The sequence below is a fragment of the Antedon bifida genome, chromosome 1 (assembly GCF_963402885.1).
Source record: "Antedon bifida chromosome 1, ecAntBifi1.1, whole genome shotgun sequence".
NCBI classification, from domain to species: Eukaryota; Metazoa; Echinodermata; class Crinoidea; order Comatulida; family Antedonidae; genus Antedon; species Antedon bifida.
The window spans coordinates 5,602,231-5,629,743 of record NC_136226.1 but is presented as its reverse complement, the minus strand read 5'-3'; the positions used below and the strand labels follow the sequence as shown (position 1 = coordinate 5,629,743).

The following is a 27,513-nucleotide window of genomic DNA, read 5'->3' as shown; positions in this document are numbered from 1 at the left end:
TACTTGTTCTAACTGTAGTACATACAACATTCTGATAAAGTGATAAGTGTAATTATTTAAATTTACCGGATAGTTTTGTTTACCTTTAAAACTGTTGTGGTTGCTCCTGTAAAACTAAACAAACGTGTATGTGTTGATCGTGACCAAGTCAATCAGAAATTTCAATCAATTCTTTGTGATTTGTTGGTTTCAGTTTGCGGGAAGGTGATATTTAAACTGTCTGCCGATTGTTTTATGATGTAATTAAAGCAAAGATTTTAGGTAAGTCACACATTTTAATAATAATTTTAACATACAAACAGCAACATAATGTCTAATATTTAGCTAGGCTATCATATCAGACTTAAGTTTAGAGTAGAGGACACTTATTCAATGTCTGCTCATGAGGTACTAAAGTCTAAGTAGGCCTACTTATATACACAAAATGTAAGAGGATAATGAGGCTACATATTTGAATCAATTATATTATTATTAATTGAATCATAATTTTTCATATTTTGTTTAAATCTTATTTTTCATAACATATTATATTGATACAGTAAGAGCAACAAATAAATTAGGCCTATAATAAATAATATTGTCTAGCTAACTGAACCTTTAAACACTTAAAATTGTTTAGTGATGCCAAAATTACATTTTTTCCAAACCTCTGTCTACACTATCAAACAAAAAGATGTGATGTGTCCATATATATGGACATGGTGATATCATATCACTACCATATTTAAGCATCACTACCATATTTGGGCACACCACATTTTTTTTGTCAAACTAGTTTGATAGTGTAGACAGAGCTTAAGAGATAGCAAACAATTATATTATGTAATATTATATATATACAGAAAGATGCCTTCATTATCGCCAAGACAATCTCCATCACGGCCTGCAAATCTACCCGTCATTCAGCATCCCAAGAGCAGGTTAGGAGAGTACAATACCCTGAATGTCATTGGGTTATCAACATCAGATGGCAGCCCTAGGCCGATGTCTGTTAACTCTGGGCGGAGCCGAACAGATCTGCTGCCAGCATTACGCCTACGCCCTGAAAGCTGTCCCCTGCATAAACATAATCGTATGTTAACATGGCCTCCAGGTAAGGTATCCAGCCACTATATTAGCTGCCACATATAGTAATATTATATGTTAATAAATGCATTAAGTAAAGAAAAAATTATATTACATTATCAATTTTATCATATTATTATCAAGAAATCATGCATATAACCTGTGTCAATAGCACAAATATCTGTTGGAATTATGATAAAGTATATGGGTCAACAAATAACCAAATGGACTGACAAATAAACAATATATATGAAAAGCATTAGGACATTCATATTTATACTAAAGTATTATTTATACAACTAAAAGTATTACATGTATGTATTTAAAAACCTATTGCAATACTATACTATACTGATGGCAGTGTAAACCTACATAAATTCTGTATATCTTCTTTCTTCGAACCACACCCACCTCCCCTTCTTTCCCAACATCCCAAAATGGTCTATGGTATGATATAACCTAACCAAACTACCAGTGCTGAAACCTAATGATCTATCTTTTGCATTGTAATGTTTTTTTCTTGAATCTTTTTTTTTCACCTAGGCCAAATTTTTCAATACTGTACAATATTGACACAATTATAAAGAAAAGTATTTTATATTAATAATATTCATAAATTATTTATTTGTATTTTATGTATTCAATTCAATTATTTTATTGCTTTTAAAGTTCATGAGGTCAAAGCGGGACAGCAGACAGCGAAAATACCAAGACAAACCATGATTAGTGGCATTCCACGATGCAAGTACAGCTCAGAAGAGGTAACAGGTTTTAAAGAGAATCAAATCATATTTTTAAAATGACATTAAAGTTTAAACATTAAATACTAAAAGAGAAATTATTATTCCATGTTTTGATCTTAGTTACCATCAAAATTAAATTACAATAAAAAATATATATATATATAAAATATAAAAATTTAATCTCTAACTCTGACAGAGTGTTCTAGATGGCATATAATAAATAATGCCGATTCAAAATAAACGGGCCTTCGAGTTGTTAATGAAGGCTTGTCTGACCATTCCAACATTTTCAAACTTGTTTGAATAACGTGTTCGTATTTCTACCACGCTTCGAGCATTTGTCATCTAGGAAGAATAGCTTTTTCGTCATCCGTTGATGAGCAATCATCATAATTTTTTTGAATTTGAATTATAAAAGAATCAAACTCATGATCAGATAGAGAACATTTAAAAATCAATTATTAATATGGTAGCCATAGTCAGTATGTTTAATCATGTTCAAAGGTTTAGAATATGATTGAAAACACTTATCTCAGGCACAACCATTTAAATGGCACAAAAAGCAAAGATAAACTTTGGTGTAGTAGGCAGACTCTTAATGTTGAGCCCATTCATACTAACAAATTGTGTTTGTTGGGTCGTAGGTTATCTATTGAGGGCCGATTTGGGGATTGTCCATGCCATGTTAAGAAAAAGTTTATTACTGAATTTAGCATACTAATATTGTACACAATATTGTACTGTATATCTATTTTATGCTAAGAGGCCTATAGTCTACAGGACTGTATACTATTTGTTTGGTACAATCAGGTTCAATCAGTCTTCCCTGGTAACAATTGTTTATTTTTAAAAATCTTATTTAAAAACTAGATGCTTCCCAAAAGAAGAATTTACTGTATAAATTAACCGAATTAATCAAATTAATTTATCATTTATTAATCAAATTAAGTTTATAAAACTTTGTTGGATCTTTAAGTACACATTAAGTCTATTTTATGCTAAGAGGCAGTCTACAGGACTGTATTATTTGTTTGGTACAATCAGGTTCACTCTTCCCTTAGAACTTTAGAACTAACTGTTAATTTTTAAAAAACTTAAAAATCAGACTCTCCTCAACAACAAAATTTACTATATAAAAATTGTTTATCAAATTAAGTACACATTTTTCTAAACGTGGCTATAATATAGACTTACAGTACTTCAAAAACCCTAACACTATTGTATTTTGTAGGAATTCCTCCATAATAATACTATGGAAAACATTAGAACAAGTCAGACCTTGATATGTGATTTTAAAGAATAGATTAACGGTAATCCTTATTATCTGTTCTGTCCACTCGTCAAATAATCAATTGACTCATCTCAATGGCAATCAACTGACCTATTGACCAGTATGTAATCTACTTGAAAGTTTTCTCAATTGGAAAGCTGAAACAATTCTAATTTAAGTTTTTTAATTTAAAAAATTGCCGTTATTTTCAGTTATATGAACTAGTAAAAGAAAGCCTAACTACTGGTCTCCATGGAGTCAAACAACTCTTCAAAGCAAATGATCCTCAAGGGTCAGGGGTCATTTCAAGAGCGGGACTGTGCAGAATTTTATATCACTTAGTTGGTTATCTTACAACTAAACAAGTTCATAAACTTCTTGAGAGGTGAGATTATTTTATGTTATCATATATTATCATATCAATGTTGGAGTGGCATGACTAATTGGCGACAGAAGCTATCAAGCCATTTGTTGTCTGTTTATTACTGTATTTGTGATTTTCGAAAATAATAAAATGATTAAATAAATTATAACCATTGAAATGGTAGATTTCTGTTTTATTTATTTTATTTTTTGTCTTGGCAATATCAATGTTAATATACACTCATTTAAATACTCAATTTCCTACTTGTCTTGGCTTATTGTTCTTATTATGAATATTTGTTTTTCCAGGCTTGGTTTTGAATCTAAAAATCTAATTTCATTTGATGAATTTTTGTCAGTTTTCCAAGAATCTGAGGTGAGTTTAATTTTAACTCGACTAAGTACAGTGGCCAGTTGTATTTGAAAAAGAAAGCCACTACAAAATGAGAGTCAAATACCTACCAAGCCAATTAGCTATTAATTTTACAATATCTCATGTTTAATACAGACCGTGAGAAGAGAATGGATGAGTCCATGTAAACGTAAGGAGGTGTACGCCCAACAACGCAAGAGAGACCAGCCTGAAGAAAATCTTCGAGATCGCACACTCGGCAACCATTATGAAGATGGTGACTACGTATTAGCTACGTATGCTAATGCTCTTCTGAAAGATAAATGCAAACGAAGGTATGAGCTATATCTAACAAAAATGGTTTATAACACCCTCATTAGGGGCGAGTCTAGGGTTAAGCCTTGTCTACACTATCAAACTTTATGTGACAAAAAATGTGATGTGTGATATATGGACATGATGATGTCATACCACTACCATATTTAAGCATATCACTGCCATATTTAGGCACATCACACTTTTTTTGTCAAACTAGTTTCATAGTGTAGACAGAGCTTTAGGGGCATGAAGTACACAAACCATAAGCCACAAAATAAACCACACAACATGCTAATGATTTTATTTGATTATTTACTAATACCCTATGAACACCAGTTGTTGATTTATTATTACTATAGATTTATTAATTTATTCATTATATCAGATTATTAAGATTACATAATAGTTTTATCTTGTTGCAAATAACCTTCAATTAAATTCTTTTTGATTTAATATCATCCGCCTTATTAAAGCATTTGAAAGTGTTTACCTGTTACCATGGCAATCACAATTGAATAATCTCACTAAATTAAAGTGTAGTATAGACACTTAATGAACAGCCATGAAATTAACACAATTTTGTCATTTTAATAAATTCATTATCTCAGTAGTATGAGTTTATTACGGTACATAAAGAATTTCCATTGAGAGCTTTAATTAAGAAATATGCAACAATTGTTAGAAATTTGATAATAAAACAAACCTCTCATATTTCTAAAGACTATAAAGACTTCTATTAATTTATTATTAAATATAGCAATGTCTCTTAAATGACTATATTATCATTATCAAGTGGCTGAATGAGTAAGGACTCACAGTAGCCATAGCAATATAGTGTAGGTTCTAGTCTAAAATGATTATTTTCTGTTGCAGTATTTAATTTTTATACAGTAGGAAGATATATTTAGCGACACCTCTATTCAGAGACACTTTTCCTGTGGAATGAAGAGCAACATATGCTTTAACACAGCCAACCCTTATTCAGGGGACTCCCTTATTAAGTGGACACTTTCTCATTGAAGTTTCCCCTTATTTGTTCTACTGTATGATGGTGTATTTACCTTTTTTATTTCAGTGATTTCAACTTAAAGGACCATTTAGCACCATCCTGTTTTGATAAATCTGCAGTAATCTTACCCCCTCAACTTCAAGAGTGCCTTGCAAGTATTGGTGTATTGCTTGACGATTATGAAATGCAAAAACTATGGGAAAAGTATGCAAAATAAACATCTTTTAAGCAAAGCAAAACATTTTTGTGCTTTAATGTCTTTTGATCAGTCATTTCATTGTGTTATGTTTCTCTGCATTGTATCAGTGTATGTTTCTACCTTTTTATGTTATTTATGTTTTTGTTTTATTCATTGAGAATTAAAATTACTATAATGTTTTGTCTACTGTTCTTGTCTATATAGGTCTACTTTAAACTCTCCTGAATATGCAACTAAGAAATTTGACCCAAATAATAACTAATATACTGAGTAACCATTTTTGTAATTACTTTTCTAGATACGATGTAGAAAACACTGGTATATTGACTTCAGTTTCATTTTTTAACAAGCTGGGTTTGGATGCCAAAGGAAAGATAAAGACTAAACATAGCCTAATATCAACAGTATCATCATATGCAATAGACCATCAAAGCATACCACTCCAGGTAACCATTGAACAAAGCAAACATTTCTGGGTTTGAATCTTGCTTTGAGTAGCATTTTCTCATTCTCACAGATATCTTAACTTTCACAGTTGATAAATTCATTAATTTCTAGTATCCAGTTGGTTTAGGTTTTCTCAACGCCTATCGATGTGAAAAATGAGACTTTTCTATTTTACAGAATAACATTGGAAAACACAATGACAATCAGAATGTCCGCAAGTCTCAGTTGCCTAAGAATGGCCTGAGTAAGAGTGTCTTCAACAGCCAGTGGTACCCTTACAATGATATTATGTCGTTCATTTTCAGCAAGGTATTCTAGTATTCTATTTATTTTATATGACAAAAAAAAAACAATTATAAAGCAAAATGAGAAAATCGTTAATATTGCAGGAGGAAAAGGGAATATTAGAGAAAGATTCATGCACATAGATAGGGAGAAAATAGTAAATGAAGATAATTAAAGAACTAATGAAGTAGACATGGATGTTGATGTACATGAAGGTCTGCTACTATGGAATATAAAAAGTAGCAGTTATTACTACATTACTAGAGAGTCAATGCAGTACAATATACAACATTTAGGTTTAACAGGCCAATAGCAAAATCAAGTAACCTATTTCAATATTTTTAGTACTGTAATAATTTATACAATAGAACATATTATTAGTAACATTTTTTGTACAATGTCTGTAGGTTGAGGAGAACTTCCTAGCAATGATGACATCTTGTAAAAATCTTGCTGATGGCAATGGCAGCATCACTTTAGAGAATCTCAAGACTGTCCTCAGAAAGCACAACATTCCAGTAGCTCTTACAGAATTGGACAAACTTGTAGAGAAGTAAGTTCCTTTTGGTCGTCAGTTATTTTCAAAGTAAATCAATTCATAGAGTTGGAATTATAATTGTGCTCACATTCTGCTCAAAAGGGAAATGAATAGTCATTAATCTATATTTCAATAAATTAATAATGTGTCTAATATTGTGTGTTTTTTAGATGCAGAGCTAAAAGAGGAACTGAAAATGCCAGTTACAAGGATTTTCTGTACATGTTCATGACGAGATCTGAACATGGCATTGCCCACAAGGTGATGTCGAATGCTAATCACAGGTAAGAAACAAGAACTGCTGATGTCCGGCACCAAACATATTTTGAGTTTATCAACAGTTATTTGTTGTTTGATATTTCTCTATATAGCCATAAACCTTTTTACCTATACACAAAATGAATCTACTTGATGATGTGTGGTTACATTGTTACAAATACATAATTGATATCTTTAAACTAAGATTCCTTTCTAAATTATAACTATTACTATTATTTTGTTTGTAGATTCAATATAGGAACAGGACCTGCTAAAGGTAATTTATCTGCCGAGGATGCTGAAGCCAAGCTTGTTGAGGTCTTGCATAGCTGTTTTCTAAGGCTGTTGGCTGCTTTCAGGTAATATCTTAAATTACAATCTGTTTCTATTAGGTTACAGTGGTACAATACCTCTGTTTTAACTTGCATACTTGTGTTGTAGAAGATCATCTATGATAACCACTATAAACTGTAGGCCCTAGTCTGCCATGTTGAGTGCAATTTTTTTTATGAAGGAGGGAAGGTTTCTGGTCTAAGCCCTTCTACCAAAGAAGTATACAAAACCTGTGATTCATTTTAGCGGTTAAGTGTTTAATATTAATAACTAACCTCTTCTAAATCTTCAAACTTCATGCCATTATTTTGCAGACAAGCTGATGTAGCAAATATCCAAGTTGTTAACAAGAGGTTGTTTCAGAGGACAATTGAACAGGTGTTCAATATATCACTGACAGAAGAGGATCTTAAAAGCATCCTATTACAGTTCAGTCTGGAAGAAGATGGTCTTGTACCTTATCCAGAATTTCTTGGTCTTTTTAATAAAAAGAGGTAAAAGAATTATTAGATAATTAAGTAGCATTTCTACATAGCTTATCATAAATTCTGTCCACTAATTAATTTGATGTATGATCACTTTATTCCTGAAGATAAACAAATAAGTTTGAAATATAGAACCATAATGGCTTGCCTCACTTTTTCGGAGTTTGTTTTATATTTGTAATAATAATAATAAATACTTTATTTTAACATGGAAAAGCTTGAAGCACTACAAAGGTGTTCTTCACATAGCTTATAGTGTTAAACTGTTTTAACATTTTCTTTTTTCATTTTATAGGCCTCAATCTATATCTACACATTCTACTGCGCAATCAGGACATAAAAGAAAGTCCAGTCCAAGACAATCACCAAAACAACAAGAAGATAGACACGTAAATAGCCCTGAAGTAAAGTTTGAAGCCAAATATCAGAGCAAAAAAATGGAAACTAGATACAGATCAGTCACTGAGGTTTGTTTGATAGTTGAATAATTCCAAAATAAGTAATTAAAAAATGCATAAGTAATGTCTTTGACAGCTCTTGTCTCTCCTCAGTGCTCCTTTTTTACGTTTCACTGAAAGGAATAAATAAATGATAATAGATCTAGAACTGTGTCGGATTAAGAACCATTTACACATTGCCTAGCAAAACCCCGGTGTTGATGCTCAGTGTGTGAACTCCAGAGTTTTTCTAAGCAATGTGAAAGAGGCTAAATAAGTTTTTCAGATTCAACAACTGTAATGTGGCAGTATTAATTTTCAATTTGTTTTAAACTATATGTATCATAGTATATTTAATGTTATTGACCTTTTTGTAATCTTGATCTTTTTAGTTGAATTATCTAATTCAAGGGGCCATTCATAAAAGCTCAATTTGCCTAGAGGCTTTTCAACGATTAGATACCAAGTGCACTGGAAAGATGTCACGAACACAGATGTATTGCTGGCTTCAGAAGTGAGTGTAATAAAATAGATAGATGCTGTAGACTATAGTTTTAATGGAGTGAGTGCAGAATCTGTTTGGGCTTTAGCCTATTCTCATTCCTGGTTATTTTTACATTGGTGACCGAATAAATATTATTATTATTATTAAGCTCTGTCTTTATGTGACAAAAAATATATAAACGATATATATATAAATGATGATGTCATATTACTACCATATTTGGGCATATCACCACCATATTTGGGCACACCACACTTTTTTTTGGTCAAACTTTTGTAGACAGAGCTTTATATGCCTACAGGTAAAGCTGTACGAACAAAGTTAAGATGTCAATTATTTCCGAATAATGCATTTGAATCATGAGTCCTATGGATGGATCTTTTAAATATACAATTTTGACAATATAACTGCATTAAAAATTTTTAAACATTTTAATTATTTGACAATACTGTTATTTATTTACCAATTTGTCTTACTGTTTTTAGGCTTGGCGTTCAGCTACATCCTACAGAACTACAGCATCTATGGACCTCAATGAACCTATCCAAGGATGGTGTGGTTGATTATGCAGAAGTCTATGCATACTTTATATCGTTAAAAAAAGAAACAGGTATGTATTGAATGTCACCATTTATAATATATACATATTATAAGAAATAAAATGACACAATTGCATATTAGTGTGTATTAGTACACAATCCCCCCATATTTATGATTATTAGTATTTAATCATTGTTTTTTTACACTATGTCATGAATTGTGTATAACTTAAGCTCTGTCTATGGACATGATGATGTCATATCACTACCATATTTAGGCACATCACACTTTTTTGTCATACTAGTTTGATAGTGTAGACAGAGCTTTAGAGGCTTGTTCACACTGTATTTATAATGTTCTAGTTTGGATGACATTTTACTTTGTTTAAATCCATTGTGCTTGAAAGAACTTGAATCATCAAATTCTCCATCTTTTTGATGACAGGAGCTTTTAATACGAAGTTACTTTATTTTGTAGGCGCATTGAAGGGCAACCAGTCTTTGGGTTTGAACTCTGTTGGGAACAAGATGGATGATGATTCTACAAACAAAAAACAGTTCGAATATCAATCAAGTATTATCAAAAAAATATCGCCAAAGGTAACCATTTTTGTCGATGTTTTTTTGATTTTTATTTTGTCGCAGGGATTTTTCCAGAACATATTCATAAAAAAATTTCCCAAATTTTTGGATACCATTCTTTATACCTTTATTTACACGACTGCAGCTGTCTTTTTGTATCATATGTACAACTATTTTGTATAACATTTCTATATTCAACACTTTTTTGATTTCACTCTTTATGATTGCTTGACCCATGTTCTCAAGAGACACCTAGTCTATTGTTCTTTCAAGAGTATTCTTGATATTATGGCAATTTGCCAATAAACTCATTTCCATGCCTGAGTCTGGTGTCCCTTGTGATGGCTACAGGAAATATAAAGGGTACACATGAAAATTTAAACTTCATTTTCATAACAATCATTAAAACATACCTTAACAAAAAAATGATATTAAAATAGTTTGGAACTCGACCTTTTACTATAGCGACCTTTCGTTTTCTCAAATGTTCCTGATCGTGCACAGAATAAAAGACTCTTAAGCTTTGTCTAACACTATCAAACTGTATGTGACAAAAAAATGGGATGTGCCCATATATGGACATGATGATGTCATATCATTACCATATTTGGGCACATCACTACCATATTTGGGCACATCACACTTTTTTTGTCAAACTAGTTTGATAGTGTAGACAGAGCTTTACTGCTAATGCTTGTTCAGGTCACAAATTATAAATGTCATTCTATCTGTCATTTTACACCTTCATAAACAGACTTCTTTCAAAACAGTCTGAATGTTGTTTAAAATAAATCAACGGAAATCTGCTATCTAATACGTACCACATGTATGCGTTGTAGGAATAAGACGGTTTCCGGGTAGAAAGTGTGTTAACCATAACGACGCACCGGTATTCATATTTTTTTGTTTCCTGTTAGAAGACAAACAACATTTTATTGGTCAAATTAAAATTCCTTGGGTAGATTTTAGCTTTATTGTTTTGGTATTTCCAAACTTACTGTATACTGTAGTTGTACATTTAAAATGGTGTAATTTATCATATTATTAATTTAATTTTAAATGCTGCAACTAAATGAAGAGCCTGTCTTGAAGAAGCTAAATATTTTTTTGTAATTTTTTCTAAGTTTCTTAATCTCTTTTTTTTCCAGATCGTTAAAAATTGGAGCTATATCAAGCAAACGTTAAGAGAATTGGACCCACAGGGTTCAACTTGTGTACCAATCTCAGATTTCCATGTAAGTTCACTTCTTAATGGCATTCTTACTCAATCTTAATTATAAAATATATCATGTAATTAAGAACGGAGCTCAAACCCATTGAATTAAATGATACCCAGAAAACAATACATTTTACTATTCATTTTTTAAACAATACATTTTACTATTCATTTTTTAAACAATACATTTTACTTTGTCAAGCGCCTTTGAACATTATTATGGATACTGGCGCTATATAAATCTGATTGATTGATTGATTTGATTGATTACTATTCATTTTTTAAACAATACATTTTACTATTCATTTATTAAACAATACATTTTACTATTCATTTTTAAACAATATATTTTACTATTCATTTTTCAAACAATATATTTTACTATTCATTTTTCAAACTATAATAAAATAATTCACATAAACCAAAAAAAAACATACTTTATGCATATTTTTACTTATTTTTGCAGAGTCTGTCTCATGACCTAAAGCTAAATTTATCAAATGTTGAACTGGATGAACTGAGTGACAGATTTGATATTAATCACAATGGACTGTAAGTCGAACACCAAACACACATATTTCATTTTTCCATTTGGTGTTTCATAGTTATATTGTAATGAGTATTGTAAACAAATACCTTCCATATGGTGTTTGCATAAGATAAAATGGTAAAATGTATTTTTAAATAATTTTAAAAGTGTTCTGTTCTATTAAACTGTTTACCTGCGGAGGCAACAAGTTTTAATAAATGGTTGATGTATAAACATATAAATATATTGTAAAAATGTGTAACTACTGTATTCGTTTTTCCTATAACTAAGAAAAGACATTTTTTTAAATTTTTTTTCTGTATAATTGTAGCTGATAAATAGCACCATATACTTTTCTATCAGCTTCCAATGTAAGTTTATTGGACCTCTACAAAGAATAAACTTAAAATATGTTCCATTTATTTGATTTATTTTGATTTATTTTCTTTTTAGGTTTCATTACTTAGATTTTCTTCAGCTTTTTGTAGGCCAGCCTTCAGTACAAAAGCATTCAGTTACCAAGTATAATAAGTATACTTACACCATACCAAGAAAGGTGAGGTGAATCATCTAGACATGTACAATAAACCATTCATTTTTATCTTCCATTGATTTCTCCAACCCCTGTATTTTATATAAAATAATAATTTTAAGCATTTAAATTATTACTTTATTTAAATTCCTATGACATTCTAGTATAAAAAAAATTAAAACTATAACCACTTGTTGGCATAGTACCATGGATAAAGTAGTTCTCGGAAGGGTATTATATATCCTGAGGGTCCAAATATCAAATCAAATTAAGCGACTAACTTGACCTGTTTATGTCACTGACAACAAAAAAAATCACGATTTTGAAATGGTTAAAACTTTTTTTATGCCATTTTGTTTTCTCAGGATAATGAAGCACACATAACAGTCGCATCTGCAATGTTGACTCTCAGGAAGAAGGTTAGTATGTTTCCAATTTAGGAGTTTTGAAAGTCATTGTTCAGGGGGTAATGTCTCAAAGTCATTGTTCAGGGGGTAATGTCTCACAGGGAAGTGTCTAAATATTAATATCACCAGAATTTTACCTGTCTATTGGTTAAGGTACCACATTGCTACAAAATCACAATAATAGTTTCAACCTTTTTTGTTTCCTGAGAATAAGAATAAAATAGCAATATATTACCTTAAGCTCTGTCTACACTATCAAACTTTATGTGAAAAAAAAGTGATTTGCCTATATATGGACATGATGATGTCATATTACTACCATATTTAGACATATCACTACCATATTTGGGCACATTACTGTCTACACTATCAAACTAATGTAGACCGAGCTTTAGTCATGAATATTCATCTACCTAATTGTAATATACAGTATTACCTTGATTAGTCAATTACTTAATGTTAAAAGAGCATAGGATAACAATGATATTTTAATATGTGTAGTAGATTGCAACAATAAAGCAGATTAATATAATAGTTTAAAGTTTCATTTTAATCCAAGACAAGGTTTCCGAGTCTTTTCCAATATTTATTGAGTTTATTTCAGACATACAGTAGAATCTATTTTGTTAACTGGCCAATCTCGCCCACATAGATATGGTATTGATATTGCAATGTCTTTAGAGAAATTACCTACGAACTTGGGGAATATGACTATTAGCTTATAAATCTGTAAACTGTAAGAAATAGATTAGAGACAATGCAATCGCACATGGTAAGAATCTCCTTTCAATATTGATGAATGTCAGACAAGAAAAATGAGTAACTGAGACTAAACTAAATGTGGTAACACACAGAAATACAAAATCCTCTGGAAATCTGGTGCGATCAAAGTGATTTATAAAGTTATATATAAACTTACAGACTTAGTTTCATAATCATGTTTGAGAATTGATGTTCAGCTACTGTACTTCTAAGTAATCAACTGTTTAATGCAAATCTGTGGAAGAACAGAAGTAGTTCATAGTATGGTAGCTTAGTACAGTAGTTTCAACTCTTAAAACTCTTGCATCTTGGAAGATGCTCACACAGGCTTTGTAAGCACCGAACATACTGCAGGCACCAAATAACCAGAATTTCTTTTTGAAAAACCAAATGTCACAAGATAATTAAAATGTTTGCGTGAAAATATCATGATTTGCATAGAATATCATAAATGGTCACTACGCAGGACCGGTGCACCATGGATCAATTCCAGCTGCCAGAGTTCCACTAAGTTCAGACTACCAGCCATTAAAAACTTTACATCCCATTGTCCTTTGGCCAAACCTGGCTCACAGTAGGCACATTTTTCTCCTAAGAAAAACAGCATAATTATTTAAAGCTCAGGTACAGGCATGAATTTTAAATATAATATCTGGTTAATTGTACATAAATCAAATATTTGTAACAGAAATCAAGACAAAAAAACATGAATTTTCCTTAATATGGTCAAATACAAAATTTGGCAAAATTCTGCCATAAAAACCAAGAAGACTTTTTTCAGTAGTTAGGTAGTTAACCTAATGTAATAACATGTCTGGTGACTCCCTAGAAGGTGAAAAAGGATGGTGGATATACGGTGGATAATTTTTGCTATAACATGAAAATAAAAATCTGAAGTTGAATAAAAATACCAGAAATGTAAAATTCAAGTTATATTACCTATATTTAGTCATCTGATAACATTTTTTACCACAACGTTTAGTTTTCATAGCTTTTTAAAATGCCTCTCTATTTATAAAATTTGTGTACAAAAGAATAGAGATTTTACTGTGTAATTTGAACTATCCCCCCACTGATAAGAAAGTGCTTATTTTCAACAAGCTCGTGTAACACAAATAAAATCCCAAAAATTATGAAACATAGGGGAAACTATAGATCGATACTTATTGGAATGTATGATCAATAGAAATTTTTTGCCCGCACCTGGCCTTTAAGCCATAGATAGTGTAATGATATTGTAAGCCTGAACACAACCGTAATGTGTACAGCGCCCCCACACCGCACAATTCGTGCACATGGTTTTGACAGCCATCTTGATTCTGGAGTTTCTGCATTAAAAGTTATAAAAGTTTACACAGTCGTCTATTGCGTTGTTAAAGTCATTATTCCCATAAGTCATAACATTACATGGTGGCAGCCAAATGGATTCGATCACCAAGCCAAGCATCAATTACCAGGCTAGCAACATGTCTGCAGAAATCGCAAATTTTAAGCAATATTGCGAGCTGCTGTTCAAGGGTCCTCTCGCCAAGGTATGCAAGGACGATCCGTCACGGGTGACTTACATTTTGATTTGGCTAGGTCAAGAAGGACTGAGAATTTTTAATTCATGGGGAATGGACCAGGATGATCAGACGCCTAAGTCAATACTCGAAAGGTTGGAGAAACATTTCACACCCAAGACAAATTTCAGATTGTCGAGATTCGAGTTTGGTAGGCTCAAACAAGCATCAGGTGAAAAGGTGGACGATTACGTCGCCAGGCTACGTTTGCAAGCACAGAAGTGCAAATTTACGCACGCAGTCGCAAGCAACGACGGGCAAAACGTAAGTAATAATCTCTCAGAATTCGATGAACGAATCATTGAGCAATTAATCACTGGGACAAATTCCACAGAGGTCCAAAAGAAGCTTATAGCTTCCAGCGATTTAACGCTAGACAAAGCGATAGACACAGCCAGAACACATGAGGCAACAAAGGCCAGCATGTCAGTGTTAAACCCTGACAAACAGGTGCACGTCATGAAGCGGCATAATAAGAGGGCGCCACCTAGACCCAATCCAAAACCCCAACACACAGGCAAGCCATGCCGATACTGTGGCCAAAAGCACCAGAAGGGCAAATGCCCAGCGTATAACGCAATATGCAACTTTTGCCAGAGGAAAGGCCACTGGGAAAAAGTTTGTGAGAAAAAAAAGCACAACAAAAGCGTAGAATTACAGGCCACATCCGTAGAAGGAGATAGCGTACTAGAATTTGATAGCATTCATATTAATTCGCTTAGCACCGATGAAGCGTTTGCTACGCTCAACATTTCTCTTATCGATGGTACGCCAGCCACCCTAAAAGTCAAGCTAGATACGGGCGCACAGGGTAACGTTCTTCCTGTCAGAACATTTCGTAATATGTATCCAAGGCGTCGGATGCACACCATGTTAAAGCAATCAAACGCGAAGCTCACTGCATACAACAGTAGCGAAATCCGGCATCATGGTATTCTGACTATTGATTGTACTCACAACAACGTACAACACAAAGCCGACTTCTACGTTGCTGAATGTGATGGTCCGGTTATATTGGGACTACCATCACTGCGAGGGCTTGATCTAGTATCAATTAAATGCGACACTGTTAGCAACTCATTCATAGAGTCCGTAGACCAACTGAAAACAATCTACCCGAAGCAGTTTGATAGAATAGGCAACTTTAAGGGTGAATACAAGATCGTTCTCGATCCTAATACCAGACCAGTAATCCATTCGTCTAGAAAATGCCCAATCCAAATTCACGACGAAATAAAGCTAGAGCTCGACAGAATGCTCAAGGAAGGTGTAATACGCAAAGTCACTGAGCCGACTGAGTGGGTCAACAGTATCACCTACACACGCAAAGCTAACGGTCACCTTCGTATTTGCCTCGACCCCAAAGACTTGAATAAAGCGATCCAACGTCCGCATCACCATACGCCAACGCTAGAAGAAACTTCGCACAAATTCGCAGGTTCCAAACATTTTTCTAAGCTTGACGCGAAAAATGGTTATTGGGCAGTCAAACTGCACCCAGACTCGCAACCGCTTACCACATTTAACTCGCCTTTTGGCAGATTTTGCTTCCAGCGACTACCATTCGGGCTGAAAATGAGCCAGGACGTGTTCCAAGCAAAAATGGACCAGATTCTTGAACGCTGCCCAGGTACTGCTGGCATAGCAGATGACATCGGTGTACACGGCGACTCAGAGGCGAGTCATGACGCCAACCTGCGCAATCTTATGAAAGTCGCTGCAGAGGAAGGCCTCACATTTAACTCAGAAAAGTGCGCGATAAAACAGAAACAAATCGGCTTCTTCGGCCAAATCTACAGCGATACTGGTGTCAGACCAGACCCCAAGAAACTTGTAGCGATTACGAACTTATCCGATCCAACCAACATATCTGAACTCCGCTCTATACTAGGCATCGTTACATACATGGGATCATTCGTCCCAAGGTTAGCCGACCTAACCCAACCACTCAGAGACCTACTTAAATCGGAAGCGATATTCGAGTGGACGCAAAGTCATAGTCAAGCGATGCAACGCATAAAGGACGCAATCACAGCTTCATACGAACTGCACTATTTTGACAAAACCAAAGATAGCGTTATTCAGGTAGATGCCTCTTCATACGGTCTAGGCGCCTGCCTACTACAAGATGGCAAGCCAGTCGCGGTCGCCTCAAAATGCCTAACGCCAACTGAGCGACGCTACGCGAATATTGAACGAGAGATGCTAGCATGCGTCTTCGGATGTGAGCGATTTCATACATATGTATTCGGAAAGCCATTCATCATTGAATCCGATCATAAGCCGCTGGAAATGATCAGTTTGAAAAATCTGAAAGCTTCACCGCCAAGGCTACAGCGCATGCTTCTACGCATCCAACGCTATAACTGCAACATAAAATACAGACCAGGGAAAGAGATCCCACTTGCAGACGGTCTATCCAGAATGCCAAACAAAGATGACGCTGACGAGATCAAGCTAGACATAAGGGTCGATAACGTACATTTCTCCGCAGCGAAGGAGTGCACCATCCGCGAAGCGACAGACGATAATGACGAACTTGTAAAGCTGCGCGACACTATAATTGAAGGGTGGCCAACGACGCGAAAGGAAGTTTGTAAAGATATCCGCAAATATTGGTCATATCGCGATGAACTCTCTGTAGCAAATGGAATCATCCTCAAAGGCACTTGTTATCTGATCCCTGAGTCCTTAAGACAGGACATCCTCGACAAGCTACACGAAGCACATCTTGGCACCACAAAAACCCAATTGCGAGCACGCACAGCGGTATTTTGGCCGAACATGAACGACGCAATACGCACAAAAGTTGAAAACTGCGAAATTTGTCAGCAACACGCACGACGAAAACAGAAGGAACCAATAATCCAGCATGAAATACCTACTAGACCTTGGCAAAGACTAGGAGCAGACCTGTTCGCACTAAACGGCTCAAACTATATCATCATCTGCGACTACTACTCAAAATTCCCAATCGTCAAGAATCTACGCAGTGGGACCACATCTAAAACAGTCGTCAACGTGTTAAAAGAAATATTCGCTGAGCACGGTACCCCAGACGAAATCGTTAGTGACAACGGTCCGCAATTTGTCTCCGAGGAGTTTGAGCGATTTGCAGAAAATTGGTGCATCACTCTTGTCAAAACATCGCCAAGATACAGTCAATCAAATGGATTCATAGAACGTCAAGTACAAACTGTCAAAAATACGCTAAAGAAAGCTATCGAGTCCAAAGAAGATCCGCAACGCGCACTCTTGATACTCAGATCAACCCCAATCGACAGTAGACTACCATCTCCCGCAGAGATCCTCAACAAAAGGATTTACAAATCAAACATGCCAGTAAGAATCGCCGATGGCCATAGCGAAGTTGATAACGCACTCGCTGATCGTCAAGAAACGCAAAAACGCTACTATAACAAGCACGCGAAACAATCGCAAGACCCAAAAGAGGGGGAAAGCGTTAGAGTGAATAAGAATGAAGCAAATCATTGTAAATGGGAACCCGGAACAGTTCAAAACAAACGCGCTGAACCGAGATCATATGACGTCGAAATGTCCGATGGATCAATCCTACGAAGAAGTAGTCGACATATTAGGAAGCCCGCAAGATTCGCGAATAACTCTAATAATAATACATAAACATGATACAAAGACACTGATTCTTGAACTGATAGTTATAAACAAAGTTAAAAGTTACATTTGTTTTACAAATAGTCTTTATTCAGTTTTCTCATATTCATACTCATGCTGAAGATATCCAGCATCTATTCAAGCTATCTATTATGTCTAAAAGTAAATCACATTTTGATACATATGTCTTCCATCTTTCAGTAAAGGGGATGTAATGATATTGTAAGCCTGAACACAACCGTAATGTGTACAGCGCCCCCACACCGCACAATTCGTGCACATGGTTTTGACAGCCATCTTGATTCTGGAGTTTCTGCATTAAAAGTTATAAAAGTTTACACAGTCGTCTATTGCGTTGTTAAAGTCATTATTCCCATAAGTCATAACATTACAGATAGAAAGATTGAAAAATGCTTGTGCCTATTCTCTACTACGAGATTAATTTAAATGTCAATATTATTTTATATTTTAAGCTTCTACAAAACTGGAAAAGCCTGCGCAGGGCTTTTCGTAAAGCTGACCTCAACAACGATGGTTTTCTAAGTATTGTGGAGTTCAAGAGTATTCTCACTGGCAGCATGCAGATCCACATAGATGATGAAGATTTGTATCATGTTCTCAGTGAGTTTGATGAAAACATGGACGGGAAGATATCATATGATGAATTTATATCTAGGATTATTGAATGAAGCACAGATGTCCCGCTAAATTAGGTTCCACTGCAAATTAGGTACCGAACTTAATTTGGCATCTAAGGCGGTAAATTAGGTACTATTGCAACAGGTTAAGGGGCCTATTTGTTTAGGCAATCCTGCTTTCTAGCTATATCATAACAAGGGGAAAACAATCTGTCCATCACTTTTTGAACAACAGCCTAGACAGGGCATATACTTTTTATTTAGACAACCCAGTTGGAACTGGAACCAGTTTGACCAGTTGGATAACTGGTCGCAGTTCCAACTGGTCTAATTTCCAGTTGGACCTGGAACCAGTTGAATAAAGGAAATTTTCCGTTTCCAATCGGTCCAACTGGTCCAAGTTCCAACTGGTCTTTGACCAAAAAAAGAAGAAGCAAGAAGCGATCTTTAAAAGTAGACCTACTATTGTATACCTTTACTTGATCAAATTTAGTTCTGTCCGACATCCAAGGTCACAAACACTCATGGAATAATTTGTCCATCGTGTGGGCGGATGAAAATTCCTCTTGCTGGAAAGCTTGGATTGGCAGGCATGCTTGACACTAGACCTAGCAAAGTTCAATTCAATCATCAAATTATATCTCATTATATATAAAATTGGAAAGTGTGTAAATCATAAACTATAAAATGTAGTAATTCAATCAGTAATATAATATTTTGTAGGATTAATAATATATTATATAACATTAACAGTACTTAATATTCCATATGAATTAATAATATATTCTAAAGGTAATGACAGCAGTTATTTATGTTACAAGTAATTCAACATATGTTTACTATTATATTGCCTAATTAAATTACCTTCAATTATTAATTATTCCATGGCAATATACTGTCAATTTGAAAACAAATGTGTGTGCGAGAAAATAGACATAACCAAAGAGGAATGAAATAGCGCAATAGTGTATAAATATTATGTTTCAATGAATGAACATATTGTATCCATTCTATGAGAAAAAAAATTGTTTTATACTTACTGTGAATGTTGAGGGCTAAGCCCTTGGACCATCAAAAGAGTTTGCCACTCTGAATTAGGCGACAGAGTAGAGCCTTGGTGCACACTACAGATTTGTTTTTCGAACATGATTTGAAACTGTATTTTGTAAAGAGCAATTATGTACATTCATTTTTATCATTTTTTATACACTATATACTACTATACTTATATAACTACTAATTTCCCTATATGGAAGGACTTGGTGAACTGTATCTCATCTGCTACACCCCTACGATCCTCTAGGTCATGGGACAACTAGACTAGATATATAATTCCCTAAACATAATTTATTTTCTACATTATTTTGAAACACAATATGAAAGAGTTTTTTGAAGAAACAAGAAAAGTTACATTAAGCCAGAGGTTTTTTTCTTCTAATCCCATAATTATCCCGTTGTCAATTCAGAGAAATCTAATGATGTATCATACTTTAAAAACCCCTATAGCGTTGATTTTATGTGTCGCGCGTTGACACCAAGAATACATCAATGTGCGCATATGTTCTTTCTGAGACATAAATGCTACAGATATCCATAGGGAAGGGAAATTATTTTGTGTGCCTACGATCCATCAAAGCTTTCATCGGCGCATGTCGCAATACCTCAGGGTATGGTTAACACTCATCCATTACCTCTATAGTATGATCTTCAGTTTTTGTTTGCCTTTCAAGAGAAAACTGAAGACAAATTATTATATCAAATGTTAAAATAAAAATGCCTGTTTTAGTAACAGGTCTTGGCAAAAATAGTTCTTTATTACTTTTGTATAAAGCAATAAAAAACATGATTAATTTAAACTTGTGAAGTTGTTTTGAATTTCACCATAGGCTGTGTACCTGTGTGTAAATTTCAAATGTATTAATGACTAGTTTAGAATCATGAAAACTAGAAACTATTAATTAAGTTGTTACATATAACATATTATATAATATCTAAATCAATTCCTGTCATTTCATTGGATGATTGTGGGTCACATGGCATGCAATAGTACGTACTATTTAACGATCGTTAAAAAGTACTTTTTTATGTTTGTTTGCCTACAGAAAAAAATGTTTCACTTACGAAAAAAAATGTTTAAAAGGTTATATTTCAACTATAACCTTTCATCATTCACATCATGCCATTATTTGTACCATTCCACTCTTAAAACACACAACACATTCATGCTTTTACTCAAGAACAAAAATATAGTTTTAATACCCATTGCATCATTTTGGTTGGAAATTACTCCAAATAAAGAAATGTCTATATCAGTATGGTATGGTAGATCATAGAGATAATAACATCTCTATGGGTACATTATACAGTAAAGACATTATTTATGCATGAATAAACATGTTGATAATCCATTTAATGTCACTCCTCCCCATGGTTTTATACTTGCGTTCAACCTAATTTGTGAAAAAATCACTCAAAATTCAAATTAGAAAAGATATATCTTCAAACCTAATTACTACCTTTGAAACATTGAAATTTACATTGTTTCAGTTGAATAAATTTACATAATTTTGTCATGCATGAGCAACTTTATTCATCATTTATCATTCATTAAACTAGTTATGTTTCTATCAATAAATGTTTCACTGCAATTTCAAAAGTAGCAAAGTGTAACGAAACATATTGATCCTTATTATTGTTTCTGTATAACTTTTTTTTTCAATCAATTTAAATGTATTATATGAATGTTCGGATTAGTAATTTGAAATGTAAATAATTGTTATTTTTTACTATAATATTCATCTAAGTTTGATGTGCAATTTATAATTGTATTCCATTTTGTAAATAAATAAAACAAATGCAAATATAAATGCATTATTTCAATCATATGTGTTGCTCATTTGATGTGTGTATGTTTTCTATATACATTCTTTGGACTATTAAAATAATTTAATAATTATTAGAACATAGGAATTATTATTGAAATATTTATTTATGGTGAGTAGTCTTCTCTCAATTAATTTACAAGGTAAAAATGCTTCATACTAGAAAACGTTTCTTCTCAAACTCGACGTTTGCAAACAAAAGCTCTGATCACACTATCAAACTAGTTTGATAAAGAAGTGTACCCAAATATGGTAGTGATATGCCTAAATATGGTAGTGATATGATCTCTCATGATATCATCATGTCCATATATGGGCACATCACATTTTTTTGTCACATGTTACATAGTGTAGACAGAGCTTTAAGATTGTTGCTGTAACCAATTTAAACTTTGATGTGTGACTTTTTAAAAGATATTAGTACATATGTTAAAATGGTGTGATAGTCAACAAAACAGGTTTGTAGTCATAAAAAAGTGTGATGTGCCCAAATATGGGAGTGATATGATAAATAATGTAGTAATATGACATCATCATGTCCATATATGGGCAAATCACATTTTTTGGTCACAAAGTTTGATAGTGTAGACAGAGGCTTATATGACGCAAAACAAATGTTAAATGAATGAAAAAGTTGTTATAGAAGCTCTCTTCTATACTGAAAACTAACCATAATGTCATACGCATACACGATTAAAATGATTGATATTAAGGTGCATTAATGTTAACAAAACAATGGATTTATTAGTGATAAAATGATGAAACCGACAACAACCGTAATTTCACAAATTGTCACTTTTAATACATATTAAGAGTTGTATTGTTCACTGGATTGCTACCATTTACAACTTGTATACACATCCTTTAAAACAATATCTGTAACAATACACTAGTCCATATATAAAACAATCTAAATAAAAAAAAAACAATCTAAGGTAGGGGCACTCATGAGACAAGCTTTTGCTTCTAGTGCGGGCCCCAGTTATTATTGTTATAACTGAATAAATGTGTATGAAACTAAGGTAGAAAGAGTAAACTTCATTTGATGGAACAAACACGTTTAGTTTATCTGGGATAATTTTGGAAATGGACACTGTTGGCACCTGGTGAAGGCGATGGATGTGTGATGGATGTGGGATCAGAATGTGTTCTCATTTTTCTATTTAATTATTCAAACAGAACAATTATTCTAGCAAAGTAGCCTACTTGATTTTGTTATAGTTTGTTTTTAACTTTCCAAGGAAGTACTGTACTGCAAAATATAAAAAACAGCAATAATGTAAACAAATTAATTCATATGAATTTACCACTAAGACAAGAATTATGAACTGTATGCAGTGTTCAGATTGTTCTGTTTGTGGATTAATATAAACCACTGCTACATGGATTAGCTAACTCCAGTTATGCATAAAGAATCTTGTATTCAGCATTGATATCACAAGACAGAATTGACTGTAAGGACAAAATCTTTGCCTAAAGCTAACTCTTCAAAATTCATGTCAGACCTAATGCTAATGTTGTTCATCCTGTGACATTGAAAATGTTTGAATTAGCTAAGCTTTTACAATATCAAGATATTGTTTTTAATAACCTCTCGCTCCTAAAATGTACCCTGAGCTTATCAACAAATTATGAATAAGTTATACTGGATTTATAAATATTTATAAATTAATTGTGCTTCTTATAAAATAACAAAACTTAATTGTGCTTCTTATGAAATAACAAAACTTAATTGTAACTCAAAAAAGTGAAAGTTAGTTGTGCAGTAATAAGTTAGCTCCAAATTTCTTACATAAGTTCCAATTACTGTTCTTGTCATTTTGCTTCTGTGACAATGCCCTGGTGACAAATTAAACAAAAAAAGATTGAATTTGTCTAAAAAAAATGTATTTTGGTTTTAAACAAAAACATTGTATTGTTCTTAATTAAGTTAACTACTACAGTACAACTAAATGTTAACTAATGTGTTACATATAGAACTAGGTGTAAATGTTGTGATATCGTTAATTACACTGTAATATGGTAACAGAGCCAATACACAATAAGCTCTATGAATCTTAACAATAAACAGAAACACCAGAAGATATCAAATTCTCTCTATAGTATAACTATATTTTTAAAACATTCAACTTATGTACAAGTATAATATTACGTACAGACCTGGGTATAAACCCACACCCACACATACCATACATTTCCTAAAGTTTAATGGTAATCAAGGACCGTAACATTTCTTCATTCGTTCATTTTTCATGACAATTTTGGGTGTGGGCTTATACCCTATTAAGGGCTCTAAGTCAATACATGTTGCGAGGTATTTGTACAATGTTTTCTGTATAAAATGATGATAATAATGTATAAAGATTTTTATACAGAGGTATAAAGTACTAATACAATGGAAACTCTAAAATAGAGTTTAATAGTATTTATTATAAATGACATCACAAGATATTAGCAGAACATCAATTATTGTAGACCTAAATAATGTACAGTTGAAATATGCAATCACTAACTCCTGAAAACTAATCAAATTAATTAACATATTAACATAAAATATGAATATATCAGTGGGAAAATGGCATATTTAAATACATTTTTAGGGTGTTCTTGATTAACTAGATTCTTATATCTGGTGGGTACATAATTAATATACATTATATTTGTGAAACTAAAATATTAATGTGCACATGAATATTCGTATTAAAATTACAACCCATAGTAAATATTCATGATCACATAATATTACACATACAGCATATGACTAACCAATAATGAATATTCATGATATTCTTAAACATAACTCATAAATATTCATTAGTGTAAAATCAATTCTCAATAAGTATATACAGTAAAATTAAGTGTTATTCAAATTAGTTCTTGATTATTAATTACTGATTTACATGCTATTTTCATAGAGTACATACTATATTTTATTGACTTAAACTTTTTACAAAACTTTAAATTCAACACCTGATTTCTAAAAGCATTTTCATTAACCACAAAAAGATGTGGTTATAGTATAATCACTATCTAATGTTATAGACCTATAATTAACTTAAGATACTTGTTCGAAATTCCTTAAAATAAAGAAATAACTAAATGCTATGAGAAAAATAATATCAATGAAGTAGCACATCATCGATAAATAAAATTACAGTACACGCTCAATTAAAAAACCCTTGTGCTAACTTTTTTTTTAAATACCTATATGTATCTCGGAGATAGGATACAAATACCATAGACACAATGCAGTTGTACAATAAATGTTTTTATTCTGATGTACACAATAGACACACTGCAGTGAACACTCATCATATTTCACAAAGTAATAATTACACACCCATAAAACACCCATTAAACATTTTCTATTCTAGCCCAATATTTTTATAATATTTAGGGCAAAAAAATACAGTGCATGTGCATATATAAATTCACAGGCATTGATAACCAAACCCTTGCGGGGGCTGAGGTTCCTCTAAGCTATTATAACCAAATTGTATATCAACATCTACACAAAGACTTACAGTATTCAGCAAACACTTTTGTTTATTATATTATACCCTGTTAAAAACTTGTACCATATTCGGTTTGAACATTGGTACAGAATCTGCATATATATAAAAGTTTCAATATAAAGGTATGAAAGTTTATATGAATTACTAGTTTATTTTTGTGAAAAAGAAATAAATAAAAAATTAAAATATATTAAAAGCTACTTGAACATATTCAATGTAAGCTCTCTTTTAAAAATTTGATTCATGTACCTAACGTAATTGAATAAAAAAGTTGGTTTTTTTTATTCACTTTCATGTACAAGATAAGAAGATATGTAAATCCTGGATAGGATTGGGGCAATCAACTATTTTAAGATATTGCATTTGTTTACTCCATAATTTGTTTAAAGCCATTTTAAAACAAGCCTGGTGAAAAACCATGTAAACTGCAGTCTATTGTAATTCATAAAGTCTAGATTTTTGTCCGGCAACCAGATCTAGGTCGGTATAAATTTGAAATAATGTCAATCAAATAACATTTGGTATCTATCAGTTATATTTGTGAATCAGATATTTCATTGAATTAGACAGTTGTACTATTGTCTTTGAAACCGAATCCAACAAAGGATTGAAGATCAATCAACTAGATCTTTATCTATAACTTTTGTTCTTTTTGTTATTATGTTCCTTTAAGTTGAACTCGGCCTGGATTTCATTTGGTTTTTTTTTTCCAATTTTATAAATTTACATTTTCATTGAAGTTTTCATTATTGATATTTGAAGCTACAAATACAATCATTTCATCAAAACATGCTTCATATAAATTTATCATACAATGGTTAAAATCGATTGATATTCAACGATTAATTTTCTCTATACATTTCTTCTTTAACACACATATCCATTTTTTACTTCTTCCAAACGATAGATTACATAACAATTGTTTAAACTTAAAAATAATAAAATATTGTACAGACATACATCACTACGTCAAGATCAACTCTGTGTGACCTTCTCCACATATTATCAAAGAAACTTCTGATCAAAATTATAGAAATACCACAACCGAATCTTTCTACAAGTTACACCAACAATATATTTTCTGTGTTCTGGCGAACCATTACATACTAGTATTAGCCTTAACTGTTGGTATATAATCACTACAAGGTTGTATCTTTACTTCCATTATCAGATCGTACTCCATCGATGCCATCGGCTTCGTTCGGCTTTGTTAGGCCATCCATTTCATTAGCATCCCCTTCCTCCAACTTCTGCATCCCTTCTTCAACTGCGTTCATTTCTTTCTTTGAAAGATGATCTACTATTGCAGCACCAAACGAGTCTCCAAGTACATTGATGGATGTTCGACAGCGATCACTGAGGGTCAAAGTTGAGTAGAGAGTTAAATGAATAATGAACGTACAGGTAATGTGTATTCATCATTTAAATATAAACTTAACCTCTGTCTACACTATCAAACTAGTTTGTTAAAAAAAGTGAGATGTGCCCAAATATAGTAGTGATATGCCCAAATATGGTAGTGATATGCCCAAATATGGTAGTGATATGACATCACTATGTCCATATAGGTCCACATCACATTTTTTTGTCACATAAAGTTTGATAGTGTAGACAGAGCTTAGGACAAATGAAGTTCAACATTTTTTTGAAAATTTAAAAATAAAGAACAATTCTTTTTTAATCTTTTTTCTAATAAACAATAATAATAATAATAAATAAATATAAATTACATTTTGTTACTGTACATTCCTGAAATAATTAAATTTCATCCTTGATTATTATTTAAAAAAATGTAACTACCTTCCAAAAATTTGTAATAGAATAATGTAATAGATTTCAATAATAATAGTGGTAAACAAAAACATTACAGTCTTTTATATTGGTTTATATCACCTTATGATATTCTGACATTTTAAAATAACAAGTTCATGGAAAAAGAACAATCTCCCAAATGATACATAAACTAATACCAAGTATACAATCATCTGATAATGAAACACAAATCAGCCTCAATGGATAAAACTTTCTTTGTAAAAACAAGCTGTTCTACGATAGATTACATTTTTCTGTCAGGCTTGAAAAGAATCTGTTCAGTGTCAAGGTTCGCGT

The 27,513-nt window shown here is 32.6% G+C and overlaps 3 protein-coding genes across 3 annotated transcripts in view; 2 read left to right on the top strand and 1 right to left on the bottom strand.

Annotated features, from left to right (window-relative positions):
* LOC144839116 (serine/threonine-protein kinase 33-like) overlaps positions 1-27,513 on the top strand; it is a 241,960-nt gene that overhangs the window by 128,964 nt on the left and 85,483 nt on the right. The gene's annotated exons all lie outside the window — the stretch shown is intronic.
* Positions 141-19,127, top strand: LOC144838824 (EF-hand calcium-binding domain-containing protein 6-like). The gene is made up of 22 exons (XM_078694326.1): positions 141-261; positions 843-1,093; positions 1,735-1,826; positions 3,291-3,463; positions 3,751-3,817; positions 3,950-4,128; positions 5,187-5,324; positions 5,618-5,765; positions 5,944-6,075; positions 6,459-6,604; positions 6,760-6,873; positions 7,096-7,206; positions 7,495-7,674; positions 7,961-8,132; positions 8,495-8,616; positions 9,093-9,217; positions 9,625-9,746; positions 10,877-10,963; positions 11,411-11,496; positions 11,927-12,029; positions 12,371-12,424; positions 18,843-19,127. Exons 2-22 carry the CDS (start codon positions 847-849, stop codon positions 19,056-19,058), a joined length of 2,814 nt encoding a protein of 937 aa, XP_078550452.1. The 5' UTR covers positions 141-261; positions 843-846; the 3' UTR covers positions 19,059-19,127.
* The window catches only part of LOC144838805 (excitatory amino acid transporter 2-like), a 42,866-nt gene continuing 38,019 nt past the window's right edge, over positions 22,667-27,513 (bottom strand). The window contains exon 10 of the mRNA XM_078694303.1: positions 22,667-26,760. Within this exon, the coding sequence (XP_078550429.1) occupies positions 26,544-26,760 (217 nt within the window). The 3' untranslated portion in view covers positions 22,667-26,543. The remainder of the gene's footprint in view (positions 26,761-27,513) is intronic.

Excerpts from the sequence above, each read along its gene's own strand:
- LOC144838824 (XM_078694326.1), top strand. The coding sequence starts at position 847 with ATGCCTTCATTATCGCCAAGACAATCTCCATCACGGCCTGCAAATCTA. Across the intron at positions 1,827-3,290 it reads GCAAGTACAGCTCAGAAGAG|TTATATGAACTAGTAAAAGA; the intron begins GTAACAGGTTTT and ends CGTTATTTTCAG. Across the intron at positions 3,818-3,949 it reads CAGTTTTCCAAGAATCTGAG|ACCGTGAGAAGAGAATGGAT; the intron begins GTGAGTTTAATT and ends TGTTTAATACAG.